Source organism: Artibeus jamaicensis, unplaced genomic scaffold, assembly GCF_021234435.1.
Source record: "Artibeus jamaicensis isolate MK-2021 breed Jamaican fruit bat unplaced genomic scaffold, CSHL_Jam_final scaffold_614, whole genome shotgun sequence".
Taxonomy (NCBI): domain Eukaryota; kingdom Metazoa; phylum Chordata; class Mammalia; order Chiroptera; family Phyllostomidae; genus Artibeus; species Artibeus jamaicensis.
The window spans coordinates 6,107,730-6,122,435 of NW_026522050.1; the positions used below are offsets into that span (position 1 = coordinate 6,107,730).

Here is a 14,706-nt window from a genome sequence, read left to right on the forward strand (position 1 = left end):
TAAAATTAAAAAAAAAAAAAAAAACCATGAACTCCGGTGGGAGAGTAAGTGAAACCCCAATCCTGCTCACGGGCTTTTCTCTCCGACCCCACCACACGAAGGAAGGTCTCAAACTTCTATTCCACTCCCTCCCAACCTCCATTAAAACTAGATTATCAAATACTATGTTCAGTGAGAAAGCTCTGTACTTAGGGGTTTGTACAGTGACAAAGTTACGTTTATAATCTTTAATGAAGGCCACAGACCAATCCAGAAGAGCCTAAAGCAGCAAGGGTCCTTGAGGGAAAATTTTAGTGCAGACTCTGTACCCTGGCATCTTATGTTAGGCTCAATCTACTGTAAGAAGTCTGTGGAGTCTGTAAGGAATATAGAAACCAGAGCATGGTGGAGATGTGTGAGTGATGGGCAGCACTTGACAGTGACCCAAGCTTGGAAGGAAAGCATTTCCCCTCCATTATATGAGACCTCTCCCTCCCTCCACCGAAGTAGTTGGCCACAACACTGGTCTTCCTGGAGCGTGCCTGTCAATTCCCTGAATGCTTCTTGAAAATCAGAAGCAGCACCGGGCCGCACCCAGCACAGCCGAACAGGGAAAACATAAATAAAAGGTGAGACCTCAAGCAAGGCTGTGATTACAGAAAGGGCAGGGCTTCAAATGTGCCTGGGATTGACCAGAGAAGAAGCACTAACAAGGCAGGGGGCTTATTTGTCCTTCTTGCTTTCCCCGTCTGGCACTGCCATGGGGTTTGGGGTCACAGGCTGCTCCTCAGGAATATTATCTCCCGCCTTCCATTGCTTCTTGGCCCGTTGATACAATTCATTCAAGCTGAATTCACGGATCACGTTCTCCTAAACAAAAGAGATGCAGACATCAGGGGTGGAAAGGAGAGTTCACAGCCTGGGAAGTAAGATGTATTTAGGCACAGACTAGGAAAAGAAAGCAAAGGACCAACATGTACTCTAACCTAAATCTCTTCTATGGGTACCCGAGATGTCAACTAATAAACACCCATTATGTGCACATCACTCTGCCAAGTATAGCTACACTGTTGAATGGAATCTGAAAAACAACCCTATCAGCCAAGTGTTACCATCTCCCATTTAAACATAAGAACCTGAAGCTTACAGACTAGGGCCTTTGAAACTTAATCTTAACTCGTAATTCCCCAATACCAGCAGGTCTGGTACACGGTAGAAGCATAATATAAATTTGCTGAGTGACCTGGCTGGTGTAGCTCAGTGGATTGAGCACAGGCCTGTGAACCAAGGTATTGCTAGTTCAATTCCCAGTCAGGGCACATGCCTGGGTTACAGGCCAGGTCCCCAGAAGAAGGCACGAGAGAGGCAACCACACACTGATGTTTCACTCCCTCTCTTTCATTCTCCCTTCCCCTCTCTCTAAAAATAATAAATAAAATATTTTTTAAAAATTTGCTGAGTGAATTCATAAATGAGATCCAATGAAGAGTCCGCACTCTCAAAGCTTGTGGCAAGTGGCAGAACTAGGAATCCAACCCAGGTTGGGCTCAAAAGCCCACCCTACTGCTTCATACCCTTCTCCAAACCACTTGCCCACGCTTTTCTGTACCTCAGAGAAAGTCCAAGAGACAGCTCGTCCTTTCTTGTCAATCTGTGGCCGCCGCATGACCTCCTTGCCACCTTGGAACAGGATCAGGGTAGGAAGCTGCTTGGTGAGAGGGGATGTGCTCACTTTGTACCTGCAGGGCCCAGAAGTACTCTGTAAATGCATCTGTATACATCACTCAAAGTGATTCCCTGTTTAGATCATCTACCTAGGACCTTACATACCGTGTACTAACATCGGTATAGCGTCCAACGTCCACCTTCCCAAAATTTAGTCCCGTACAGTTGTACCTGAGAAGAATGTATTAATTAACATAGTGAAAGAAGAGAGAATGGGTCAAGGGTAGTGCAAATACAACTATTCAAGGGGATGCCTTTGGTTGCAATGGACAAAAACCAAGGCCAAAGACAGAGAGAAGGTAAAGCCTCTCAATCTGTCAATCCCCCGCTCTGCACTACTCACTTGAGGGAGAGATCAGCATAGATTGGAGCAAATGATTGGCAGTCATTAGACCAATTGGCAAAGAACTCCACAATCCAAGTGACCCTCTTGTCCCGTTCCAGCTCTTCCTGCAACACACAGGGAGGAAACAGCGCGCTGAATCACAGAGGCTCCGGAAAAGCTTCAGCCCTTCGAGTCTAATTCCCCTTCAAGGCTTCCCCTCTCCATCTCCCTTAGCACCCATCATGAACCACAGTGCACCTGACTTCCAAGCTGAAGCACGGTTGCTCCTCCTAGTGAGTAGGGAGCACAACTACAAAATTACCCACAAGGAACCCCCAAAACAGGTAGAAGCATGAGCGCTCACATCAATGGTTTTATCGTTGAAGTACTTGATGTACTCAGGGCCCATGTACAGGGGAGGTTTGCATGTCATCAGGAACACTGAACACACAAAAAAAGATGTCAGAGGGAACATGTAAGGCCTTAGGCAAGGATTTACTTTCAAACCAATTCAGACTTTATAAGCACCAAAAAATACACGTGTGGTATTCCCTTTCTCTTCAAATAAAGTCTGTAAGATTCTTATCGTCTAAGCTACAAACGTAATTAGTTAGGAACAGATATGGAAAAAGAGCACGGAGAAACTGGTTTAGGATTTGGTTCTCACAACCAAGTCTTGTAGTCTCCTTACCTATGCAGAATGTGATGTAAAGCAGGCCCATACGAATATCCAGGCGGAAGAAAAGTATGGCATTGGCCACTTTACTAAACATGAAGATGTTGCCTATATGTTGCTCCACAGTGACTGAAACACAGAGACGTCACAGGTCAGGCTGGGTTGCATGCTCCTATATCCCATTCTTTGTCCCTTTTCCTGGAGTACTTTGAAATGGGAGAGCGGCAAGAGGGATGAAAGTCCAAGATCAAATTCAGTACTGGCATGAAATGAAGGTCTAGTCCGTAAATAATGCCCCTCATAACAAATGAAAACACCTCTGGAGGGCTTTAGACTTACTTTTGGGAGACAGAAAAAGACTAAACTTACTGGACCTGCGGTTCTTCATCATCACAATGGCACTGAGAAACATCAGGATCTCTACTTCTCTCTGCAACAGAAAGTGACAGGAATGCCATCAGCAGAGATAATATGGGTGGGTAAGAGAGTTACATATGGAAACAAAACTAATAGATATCCTAGAGTCATCTAAGTTATAACATGAAAAACACCTGTCAGAAGATCCACGTTTGCCCTTGCTCTGGACTGAGCACTGGCCTGCGAACCAAAGGGTCAATTCCCAGTCAAGGTACATGCCTGGGTTGAGGGCCAAGTCCCCAGTAGGGGACACGTAAGAAGCAACTACACATTGATGTCTCTCTCCCTCTTTCTCCTTCCTCTTTCTCTCTCTAAAAATAAATAAATAAAATCTAAAAAAAAAAAAAAAAATCTAGGTTCAAGTTCTAACCCTGCCACAACCTGGCTGGTGCCTTTCAGTGAATCAACTGCTGAGCTGTTTTCCTCCACTGAACAACTATTTACAAAATGCTATTGTGAACATTAAATGATAACAAATACAGAAGAGTTGTATAAGTATGTATAAAACTGTGAGATATTACAACCAACTCAGTGTGACTCTGGGGAAATAGAACGTTTCCAGGGAGATTTTCTCAGTAATAGTCCATTCATATAATATATGGTTATTTCATTTATTTGGTTTTATTTCCTAAATCATTCTCCTTCACCCCATATACAGTGATAATCCATGTGCTGCCTTTAATATAATTTGAGAGTTGAAGGCGTTCCTGAGCTCTCATAGGCCCTTGGCAACATCCTTGGCTTATAGTTCTTTCCCACATTCTAGAATCTAAGCTTCACGTTAGCAAGGTTGGACAGACAATAAACCCAACAAAGAAACAAACAGGATAAGTTGAAAAAATAAAAACTGCAATGACGAATAACAAGGACCATGTGAGAGAAAGTGTGGGAGGAGGACAGCCATAGACTGGATGGTCTAAGGCCTTCCATACCTTTGTTTATAATACAGAGGCTAAACCACTGTCAGACAGAACCACTGAATTGTGATTTACTGCTAGGAGTCAGGAACCTAGGTTTTTAGCCTCAACTTCCAACAAAAAGAAACTTGCTGGATTTAGAAGTGGCCATGTAATGTTGGGGGTTAGGGAAAATAAGAGACCTCAATAAACCCATCATTAAACTGGAAAACATATTTTACACTACACTGTAGAGTATTGGTTGTCCACCCTCTTCATGGCGTGGCTGATTACCGAGCTGGGTCTCACTGCCACTGCCCAACCTTAGGTGACACCATCATAACACATATCGTTAGCCTAGGAAAAGAGCAAAATTCAGAATTCAAAGTATGGTTTCTACTGAATGTGTATCACTTTCACACCATCCTAAAGTTAAAAAAAATCATAAGCCAAATCATCTTAAGTCAGGGACCATTTGCAGTTAAATTTTTTTTAACCAGAGTAAAACATATACATATAAAACCTTCCAGTATTGGCCCTGGCTGGTATAGCTCAGTGGATTGAGCGCAGGCCTGCGAACCAAAAGATCAAGATTCAATTCCCAGTCAGGGCACATGCCTGGGTTGCAGGCCAGTTCCTAGCAGGGGCCAGTTCTCAGCAGGGGACACATGAGAGGCAACCATACATTGGTATTTCTCTCCCACTCTTTTTCCCTTCCATAAAAATTAAAAAAAAAAAAAAAAACCTTCCAGGATTTTACATATTATTAGACAAGACTACTCTAAGAAACTATATAAAAATTTCCTGCATTTATTAAGTATGGCTACACTTGAGCTCATTAATAATGCTGTCTGGGAAAGCACGGAGGAAGACTGAGAGAGTAAACAAGGATTGGAGGATAAAAGTAAGAGAGTGGGTTCTGGTAAAGGTCAGAACCTGGGGACTGGAAAAAAGTCCAAAACTCAGGATAACCCTCCTTCCTCAGAACTGGAAGGGGACTGGAAAAAAGTCCAAAACTCAAGATAACCCTCCTTCCTCAGAACACAGATGCTTCTATACAGCAGAAAGCACAGGCCTTCAACTCATTTGTCTGAATGGTCCTCCCACCCCTACTCAGAAGTATAGCAAGAGGCTTGCAATAGATGGTTTTTTAAATTTCTTAATTTATTTTCAGAGAAAAGAGAAAGGGGGGAGAAAGGAGAGAAGTATGATTTGGTCGCCTCTTGCACACACCTCCAACCAGGAACTTGGCCCACAACCCAGTTGTGTGCCCTGACTGGGAATCAAACAGGTGACCTTAGGTTCACAGGCCGGTGCTCAAACCACTGAACCACGGGAGCCAGGGCGCGATAGACTATTTTACGAATTGTATCTTACAATTCCTTTTCAATAGGCATAAGAATTTTATTTTTATATTGACAGGATGCAGCACTGTTCCTAACACACAGTGCGCACTCTGGACTGTTCACTGAATTGAGAAATGGGTAATAAGAGTGTGTGAGTACTATGGTGAAAAGCGTGGTTTCAAATCCCAGTTGTGACCTTGGACAAGTCTCCTAATCACGCCGAGATCAACTTCTTCACCAATAAAACGGGAATACTACTATTTGTCTTGTTTATCTCACTTGAGAGGCTTCACATTTAACACTGTTAAACGCTGAACCCACATGCGTCGTTTGGGCAGGGTCCCATCTTAATTAAACATGAAGATGTTTAGATTCGATGACGGTCCAGGCCCTATACTCCAATAGTAAATCTGCTACAGATTCGGAGCCTCTGGTGTTCTCAAAAAGGCGAGCCTCGGGTCACTTGGATGCAACCGCGGGGGAAGGGACGGTCAAGGTCGCGGGGTCCGAAGGTGGGGGTCGCTTACCCAGTCAAAGTCACATGGGTTGCCGTCTTCGCGTTGGGTGGGGAGAGTGTGACAGACCGGGGGCAGCTTCCTCACGAGTAGGAAGGCAGCCGAGAGCAGGGCTGAAAGAAGGTAGTAAGGTCGAGCCAGCCACCGTGAAAGGCGCGGCACCGAATACACCAGGGCAATCAAAGGTGCTAGGACCGCCATCTTCTTGGCCCGGCGGCGGCGCAGACCGTTCTCCGACTTTGGTGGGTCTTGCCCCGCCTCTCTTACCATTGAGACTTCCATTGGGCCGAGTTTCAGATGCACCGCCTCAGATACCGGAAGTAGATCTCTGATTGGACCCTATGGTGGTAAAGGATTGTGATACTTTATTGGTCAATCTACCTGTCACTTTTTTCACCTAAGTCATTTTATTGGGTGTGAGATAGAGGAGACAATAGGTGATTTAATAACGTTATATAGTACTTCCTTAACGTACTCATAGAGCGACGGAAGTAGTTGCCGGAACTAGGTAAACGGTCCCTAAGTACCCAATGATAAGCGACTCATGGAGGAAGAGGGCGGTACAAGGGGGAAAAGGATTGTCCAACGAAAATCTTTAGCGCCGGACCTCAGGACAGCGCCGGGGCAGAAGGAAAGATGGAGAATTTCACTGCGCTATTCGGAGCTCAGGCCGACCCACCACCACCCCCAACCGCACTTGGCTTTGGACCAGGAAAAGCTCCACCACCACCTCCCCCTCCTCCAGGCGGTGGACCCGGCACGGCTCCGGCCCCCACCGCGGCAACGGCCCCTCCTGGTGCAGACAAGTCAGCAGCTGGTTGTGGTCCCTTCTACCTAATGAGGGAACTGCCAGGTGAGTACTAGGGCTGCCGCAAGCTAGCCAATGAAATCGGAATGAGGGGGTGATGGGCGTGGTTCTTAGGCTGACAGAAGTGCAAAGTAACCAGGCAACCCGTGTCAGGACCCTGGAACTCTAATAAGTGGAAAGGCCACTGTGTAACAGGTTCGAGGAGGTGAAAATCAAGAGTTGTTTTGGACATGTTACGGTTCCACAATGCCCTCTCAGTTCATCCCAAGCCCAACTGCTATATCAAGAGTTGAGGGAAGTAGCCCTGGCTGGTGTAACTCAGTGGATTGAGCACGGGCCTGCGAACCAGACAATTGCAGTTCGATTCCCAGTCAGGGCACATGCCTGGGTTGCAGACCGGTTTCCTGCAGGCCAGTTCCCAGCAGGGGACGCACGAAAGGCAACCATACATTGATGTTTCTCTCCGTCTCTCCTTCCCTTCCCCTCTAAAGATAAATAAATAAAATCTTAAAAAAAAAAAAGAGTTGAGGGAAGTAATAATGAATATTGGTACAGTACTTTGAAGTTCACAACTCAGTAATAGAATTTAATACAGCCCCCGAGGTAGGCATTGTTATCTGTATTTTATAGTTGAAAAAAATGAAGCATAGAGAAGTTGACTTTCCCTTGGTTAGTTAGTGGTTGATGAACCTTACCTATTGTTTGTACCCATGTATATTAATCATTTGACAGATATTGAATATTTGTTCTGGGCAAATGCTGAGTGTGTAGGAAGAATTGGGAAGGACATATAGTAAGCAAGATTAATAAGCCTGGTCCTTGCTATTAAGGAGGTTATTTTACTTAGGGATGCAAATTATGTGGTGTAAGGAGAGTGCTCATATTTTTTGTCAAGGCCAATCTCATTACTTTGTGGTCATGCCTCACATACAACAGTTAAGAACTACTTGATGGTTTTGAAAATGTTATCCAGAATGACAGCAAGAATAAGTTGTCACTTGAGCTGGACCTTGATGAATTTATACTGGTGAGGAATGTTAGAAAGAATTTTCATATAATTAGGTCAGTTGCCCTAAAAGGAAACACTATAAGGGGTGATTTTTTTCAAGAGATGATGGAGACCCTTTTGGATGGATCAGAAATTTTGCATAGGGGACTGCTGGTTGAGCAGGCCCCAAAGCTAGGTTACAATAAAATCTGTGCCAGTCAAAGAAATTTAAGCCTTTTCCTGAAGGTAATAGGAAACCATCAAGATTTTTTAAAAGATTTTATTTATTTTTAGAGAGGGGAAGGGAGGGAGAAAGAGAGGGAGAGAAACATCGATGTGCATGCCCCCCAACTGGGGACCTGGCCCGCAACCCAGGCATGTGCCCTGATCAGGAATCGAACTGGTGCCCTTTCATTTTGGTTTGCAGGGTGGCACTCAAGCCACTGAGCTACACCAGCCAGGCCCCACTGAGGTTTTTGAACTGAGGAGTACTACTTCTAAAAATATCTAGGTAATGGGGAGTACCATGTATTGAAATAGAGAAACTGTGAGTGAGGTGGGAAAGTTTTGGGGTTTATAAAAACACAGTATCTGGCCCTGGCTGAGTAAGCCATTTGGTTAGAGCATCATCCCAATATACCAAGGTTGCCAGTTTGATCCCTAGTGAGAGCATATACAAGAATCAACCAATGAATGCATAAGTGGAACAACAAATCAATGTCTTGTGCGTGCTCTCTCTTTCTCTCCTCTCATCCTTTCTCTTTCTAAAAATCAATTTTAAAAAACATATTATGTGCAGGGAATTGACTAAGAGGAAGTTGGGAATGCAAGATTAGTTTTCAAGAGAGGAATCAGGGCTGGAGAGAGTTTTAATCATCTTCATAAAACTGATAGAGTGCTCGCTTCGGCAGCACATACACTAAAATTGGATCGATACAGAGAAGATTAGCATGGCCCCTGCGCAAGCATGACACACAAATTTGTGAAGTGTTCCATATTTTTAGCAGCACAATTTACAATAGCCAAGAGTTGGAAGCAACCTAGGTGCCCATCAGTAAATGAATGGATCAAAAAATTGTGGTACATATACACAATGGAATTCTATGCAGCAGAGAGAAAGAAGGAGCTACTACCCTTTGCAACAACATGGATGGAACTGGAAAGCATTATGCTGAGTGAAATAGGCCAGGCATTGAAAGACAAATACCGTATGATCTCACCTTTAACAGGAAGCTAAACAACAAAACAAACAAGCAAACAGAATAAAAACAAAGACACTGAAACAGAGAACAAGTGGGCAGCGACCAGAGGGGAGAGGGAAGGGAATTTAGGGGGAAAAATGGGGAGGGATTTTGAGGAACAAGTATGAAAGACACAGGGATGAGGACTGGGGGCGGGGGGTGAAATGGGAGGGAGGTGGGGAGACGGGGCGGGGGGGCTGGGATGGGAGAAATAGACAAAAAATTGTACTTGAAAAATAACTAAATAAAAATTTTTAAAAAATGATAGAAAGTTGGACTGACTCTTAAAGAGTTCAGAAAGACCACGCAGCAACATTTTTACTGATATGTCCCCTAGAGCAAGGGACATAAAGGAAAGAATAAACAAAGGGGTCTCATCAAAGTAAAATGCTTCTGCACAGCTAAAGAAAATAGTGTTAAAATAAAAAGAGAACCAACTGTATAGTAAAACATATTTGCCAATGATACCTCAAACAAGGGTTTAATCTCCAAAATATTCAAAGAACTTACACGACTCTACTCTAAGAAGACAAGCAACTCAATTAAAAAGTGGGCAAGGGATTTGAACAGACACTTCTCCAAGGAGGACATACAGAGGATCCAGAGACACATGAAAAGATGCTCAATATCGCTAGCTATCAGAGAGATACAAATTAAAACCACAATGAGATACCACTTTACACCAGTCAGAATGGCCATCATAAACAAAGCAACAAACAACAAGTGTTGGAGAGGTTGTAGAGAAAAGGGGACCCTAGTTCACTGTTGGCAGGATTGCAGACTTGTACAACCACTATGGAAAACAGTATGGAATTTTCTAAGAAAACTAAAAATGGATCTGCCTTTTGACCCAGCAGTTCCACTGCTAGGATTATATCCTAAGAACCCTAAAACACCGATCCAAAAGAACCTATGCACCCCAATGTTCACAGCAGCAAAATTTACAATAGCCAAGAGTTGGAAGCAACTTAGGTGCCCATCAGTAAATGAACGGATAAAAAAACTATGGTACATTTACACAATGGAATTGTATGCAGCAGAAAGAAAGGAGCTCCTATCCTTTACAACAGCATGGATGGGACTGGAAAGCATTATGCTGAGTGAAATAAACCAGACAGTAAAAGACAAATACCATATGATCTCACCTTTAACAGGTGGTATTTAACAGGATCCTAAACAACAAAACAAACAAGCAAGCAAAATACAACTAAATACACTGAAATAGAGAACAGACTGACGGTGACCGGAGGGGAGAGGGGAGGGAATTTCAGGGGGCAAGGGGAAGGGTTTACAGGAACAAGTATAAAGGACACATGGATAAAAACTAAGGGGGGTAGAAATGGGAGGGAGGTGGGGAGCATGGGGTGGGGTGGGCTGGGATGGAAGTATAAGACAGAAAACTACTTGAACAACATTTAAAGAGTTCGGAAAAAGCAGACTGTCTTTGCACCTGAGCCTTGAGCATAACCCCCTGGAAGAAGGAGAGCCAACAGAAAAGGGGATACAATCAGAATACTATAATGGCAGGCGGTAGTGCTGAGTTATGTGAGGTACTGTAGCACTGTGACTCCTGCCGTTAACAGTAGACCACTCTTCTGAGATGTTTGACATGAAAAAACAAGGAAGAGAGTAAAGCCTAGAGGTTTGGAGGGAAAAAAAAAAACACCTGGTTCATTTAGTAGTTATTGAGCATCAAGTGTGTGTAGTTTTGGGCACCAGCAATACGGAAATGAACAAGACGTCTCTACCCTCAGGGCTCACAGTTGAGAACCTGTTCTCCCAAATGGAGGATTATAAACAAGCTATTTATGTCATTTGTGCCTTTTGTGTTCATCATAACTCTAGATGAAAAGTTGTAGGCTAGATACTTCCCTCCTTGCCACTGGATTCATATTAAATTACTAATAAGTTCATATTCTTTGGGAAAAAGTCAGCCATGCAATATTTTATACCAATAATGTGTTGCACTTCTATAATACTCTATACTCTGCAGTATGTTTTCATTTGTATCTTGAAAAAAATTCAGTGTACTTAAGATACTATTACCACATTCCATGTATAAGAAACAGCTGAGGCATAGAAAACAGCTAGGATGAGAAATGAAGAAAGAAATGTGTGATAAGAAGTTGGGCAACTAAAATTCTCAATATTATGAGGAGTATTATAACGATGGTGATAACGAAAGTTAGGTGGCAGTAGCTTAGAAAAAGCTCGTGGCTCTTTTTCCGTGTAAAGGTGATCAGTAATTCTGGTAGGGAAAAAACAAAACAAAACCTGGGGGGCCCGTTGTGTCATATTTGGCCCTTAGCTTGCTTGTGGCTGAGCTGTCAGGTATTATTATCCTGGTCATGACAGGGAGTGTAATTTCTCACTACCCGTTTTATGAAGAGCACTCAGAGTAGTGCTTACACGGAGTAAGTATCTCGGAAGTTAGTGTTCTGGTTAATCCAGGGAAGAGTGTCTCCTTTGCTAGGTTAGAGCAGTTTCCATCTCTGCTCTATTTGGATTTTTGCCTACTTTTTTTCTAATTCCCAATTTTAAATATATTTTTAGTGTTTGATTATGTTTACTTTTGCTATTTCTTTAAAATTTAATTTTTTGTTTTGTAATTTTCACTTGAAAGATTCCTTAATTTAGGTTAAAATACAGTCCTTCACTTTTCCCTCTGGAAAATTCTCTACTCTGTTTCTTCTTATCCATGAAATGTGGCAGTAACTATTTTAAGTACACTGAACTTTTTCAAGGTTTCAGTGGAAACATACTAGAAAGTATAAAGTGTTGTATAAATGTAAGGTATTATCAGTATAAATATTGGGTGGCTGACTTTTAAAAAATATTTTATTTGCCCTGGCTGGTGTGGCTTAGTGGATTGAGCTCTGGCCTGTGAACCAAAAGGTCGCAGGTTCAATTCTCAGTCTAGGGCATATGCCTGGGTTTTGGGCTGGGTCCCTAGTGGGGGGCACACGAGAGGCAACAACATTTCTCTCCCTCTCTCCCTTCCCCTAAGTCTAAAAAGTAAATAAATATCTTTAAACATTTTTTTATTTTCTTTCTGCATCCTCTAGGCAGCACCGAGCTGACAGGCAGTACCAACCTGATCACACACTACAACCTGGAACATGCCTACAATAAATTCTGTGGGAAGAAGGTGAAAGAGAAGCTGAGTAACTTCCTGCCTGACCTGCCAGGGATGATTGATCTGCCAGGTTCCCATGATAACAGCAGCCTCCGCTCCCTCATTGAGAAGCCCCCTATTCTTGGTGGTTCTTTCAATCCTATCACAGGGACCATGCTGGCTGGCTTTCGCCTCCACACTGGCCCGGTGAGTCCCCTTTTGGGGAGGAAGGAGGCATATGGGGAGTCCTGAAAGTCATGGGACTAGTTTTCCTGTCCAGGCCTGTTCCTTCCTAACTTACTGAGCCGAACAGACAGTGCAGCAGGGGATTTCCTCCCTCCACTCACCTGGTCCTTTCTTTGGTTCCTTCAGTTGCCAGAGCAGTGTCGTCTGATGCATATTCAGCCTCCCAAGAAAAAGAATAAGCACAAGCACAAACAGAGCCGTACCCAGGATCCTGTCCCCCCAGGTAAGAAGTTCTGTTCAAAGCCAGAAAGCCTGTTCTGAATCTGATTCAACCTTCCTCAGTTGAGAAAAAAAAGTTAGGTTCCTTACAGAGCCCTGTACTCCCAAATTGTCCTGAAAAAAGAAACTGATATAGTGAGGTCTCCGGGGCAAGTAGGAGGACCTTTAGGACAAAGACGTTAGCAGTGCCCTTCTATTCTCTCTGGCCATTTGAACAAAAGCAGTTGCCCTTGACTGGGGTTTTTCCTGTGGTCTGTAGAGTTCTATCTAGCAGGAGGGAATTTTGAGCTCTACAGTTGATAGGCACTTAATGTCTCCTACAGAAACACCATCTGATTCAGATCACAAGAAAAAGAAAAAGAAAAAAGAAGAGGACCCTGAACGGAAAAGGAAGAAGAAAGAGAAGAAGAAAAAGAAGGTAGGGGCCTATGGCTGCAGCACAGTGTTTCCCCCATTCTAGGTAGGTAGAGTCCTTGGCCCCAGTTTGGACCCTACATTGAAAACTCAGTGCAGTTTGCGGCGTTTTCCTATACAGCCCTGATCGAGCCCAAGGCTGTTTCCTAGTGGTTCTCTTATCCCTCCTTTGTCTTCCCCAGAACCGACACAGTCCAGACCACCCTGGTATGGGCAGTTCTCAGGCCAGCAGCAGCAGCAGCCTCCGCTAACAGGACCACTGGACTGCCAGGACTTTTCCTGCCGTACTGAACCTACTGTCAAAAGCTGCCTTCCTGGCTCTTGGACACTGCCTTAGGAGCATCCCCTGTGCTGGAACAGAAGCCAGTCCTACTGTGCTCAGTTAAGAGTAATGCATTATGAGAAGGGCCATGCTTTTGTAAGGTTCAGCCCAGCTTTTTCATGGACATCACTTCCTTTCTGAGGAAGTTTTCATCTTTTGTGTAGTGTGTCTGATTTAGGACCTTACCTGATGTTAAGGCTTTTCTTTTAAAAAAAATTTGCATTTATCAAACTGGCTGAAGTATGGCTGCCTGTTAACAGAGGTAAGTGCCTTTCTGTGAGAGTCAGGGTTTGAATGAAGGCATGCTAAGGTCGGGGGGGGGGGGGGATTCATCAATAGGAGGGAACCAACCAAAGTAAGATTGGGGAACATGGTCCAGAAGTTAGGCAGAGCTTATTAATATCTTTCCACAGCAGACACATAATATCTTGTCCATAATGTTGAGAACCAAACACCTGGATGATCTTCAGCCTCTATCTGAAGAGTTCATCCATCCAGTTAGGGCTCAACTATATTCTAGGTCAATTTTGTTTTAAAACAGAATAGCCAACTGAAAAAGCACCCATGATCACCAGTGTACTTCAGCAGGTTGATTCTTGGTCAGGCCCATGATTTTTTTAAGTGATTATCTGGCCAAAGGCAAATGCTTCTCATCTTTGAAGAACTTCTGACCTGCTTCATTCCTTAGTTAAGATGAAGTATTTGGCATGTGAAAACATTTCTAAGCTTCTAAGATAGCAACAAACAGGCAAACTGAACTAACAAAATGTAAAATTAAGTCCCTTTGATCTTTACAACAGGCCAGGTAACTGAAGAAATCTGAGAAAACCCAGCCGAAGGTAATCTGACTTGAAACTAAGTTTGACAGAAGTTACAGTCTGTTACAGTCTGTTGAGCCAAGGTTATTCCCAGATCAGTAGGTAGAAGACCACTCATTTAGTTCCAGTTGTAGTCTAGAATTTCAGAGCCAGCGTTTATATACTTAAAGGGTTCTGGCTAGTTTTCTGAGGTTTACTGTCTAAGGATGCCTATTAAAATCAGGCTACAGCCTTTTGCTTTCGCAAAGAGAAAATAGGAGCTAACCAAATTAACTGCCACCTGTGTGTACAGAAGGCCTTTAACAGGCTTTCATACTTTGATCATCCACCATCTCCCATTGGCCACATCCAAAATGGACACACTTTCCAGAGACAATTCTGTATTAAGGAACAAGTGTGGCACATATCAGGAGTTCTCTAAGCCTCAAAATGACAACTTTTAGTGGTTGGAAATAATTTTTTTTCAGGAATTTTCAAATTAAATCACCAAGGGGGAAAAAAACAAGACCTGTTGTTTTTGAGTGGTTATTTTCACTATTTTCCTGCCTACAGATGGGTCAGGACTGGAGAAGCTTATGAGGTATTCTTTGTAACTCCCCATCAGAGATCCACTCACCCTGCCTTAACCGGACAAAACAACACAAGTCGGGGGGAGC

The 14,706-nt window shown here is 43.4% G+C and overlaps 2 protein-coding genes and 1 non-coding gene across 5 annotated transcripts; 2 read left to right on the forward strand and 1 right to left on the reverse strand.

Moving 5' to 3' along the window:
• Nucleotides 1-212: 212 nt before the first annotated feature.
• TMX2 (thioredoxin related transmembrane protein 2) lies at nt 213-6,133 on the reverse strand. 2 transcript variants are annotated; one of them, XM_037163290.2, is made up of 8 exons: nt 5,892-6,130; nt 3,075-3,135; nt 2,721-2,834; nt 2,394-2,470; nt 2,048-2,154; nt 1,810-1,875; nt 1,589-1,718; nt 213-849 (listed from the first exon to the last, which is right to left on the reverse strand). In XM_037163290.2, exons 1-8 carry the CDS (start codon nt 6,078-6,080, stop codon nt 703-705), a joined length of 891 nt encoding a protein of 296 aa, XP_037019185.1. In that variant the 5' UTR covers nt 6,081-6,130; the 3' UTR covers nt 213-702. The 2 variants fall into 2 exon arrangements, with proteins under 2 accessions (XP_037019185.1, XP_037019187.1); XM_037163292.2 differs by lacking the exon at nt 213-849 and having other exon boundaries at nt 1,626-1,718; nt 1,821-1,875; nt 5,892-6,133.
• A 282-nt stretch (nt 6,134-6,415) lies between these two features.
• Nucleotides 6,416-14,628, forward strand: MED19 (mediator complex subunit 19). 2 transcript variants are annotated; one of them, XR_005084963.2, is made up of 6 exons: nt 6,416-6,732; nt 11,982-12,238; nt 12,404-12,500; nt 12,820-12,914; nt 13,093-13,494; nt 14,033-14,628. XR_005084963.2 is itself a non-coding variant. In XM_037163293.2 (5 exons), exons 1-5 carry the CDS (start codon nt 6,516-6,518, stop codon nt 13,159-13,161), a joined length of 735 nt encoding a protein of 244 aa, XP_037019188.2. In that variant the 5' UTR covers nt 6,416-6,515; the 3' UTR covers nt 13,162-14,628. The 2 variants fall into 2 exon arrangements, 1 of the variants encoding a protein (XP_037019188.2); XM_037163293.2 differs by having other exon boundaries at nt 13,093-14,628.
• Nucleotides 8,571-8,677, forward strand: LOC119062358 (U6 spliceosomal RNA). The gene has a single exon (XR_005084965.2). It is a non-coding gene; the product is annotated as a U6 spliceosomal RNA (small nuclear RNA).
• Nucleotides 14,629-14,706: the final 78 nt, after the last annotated feature.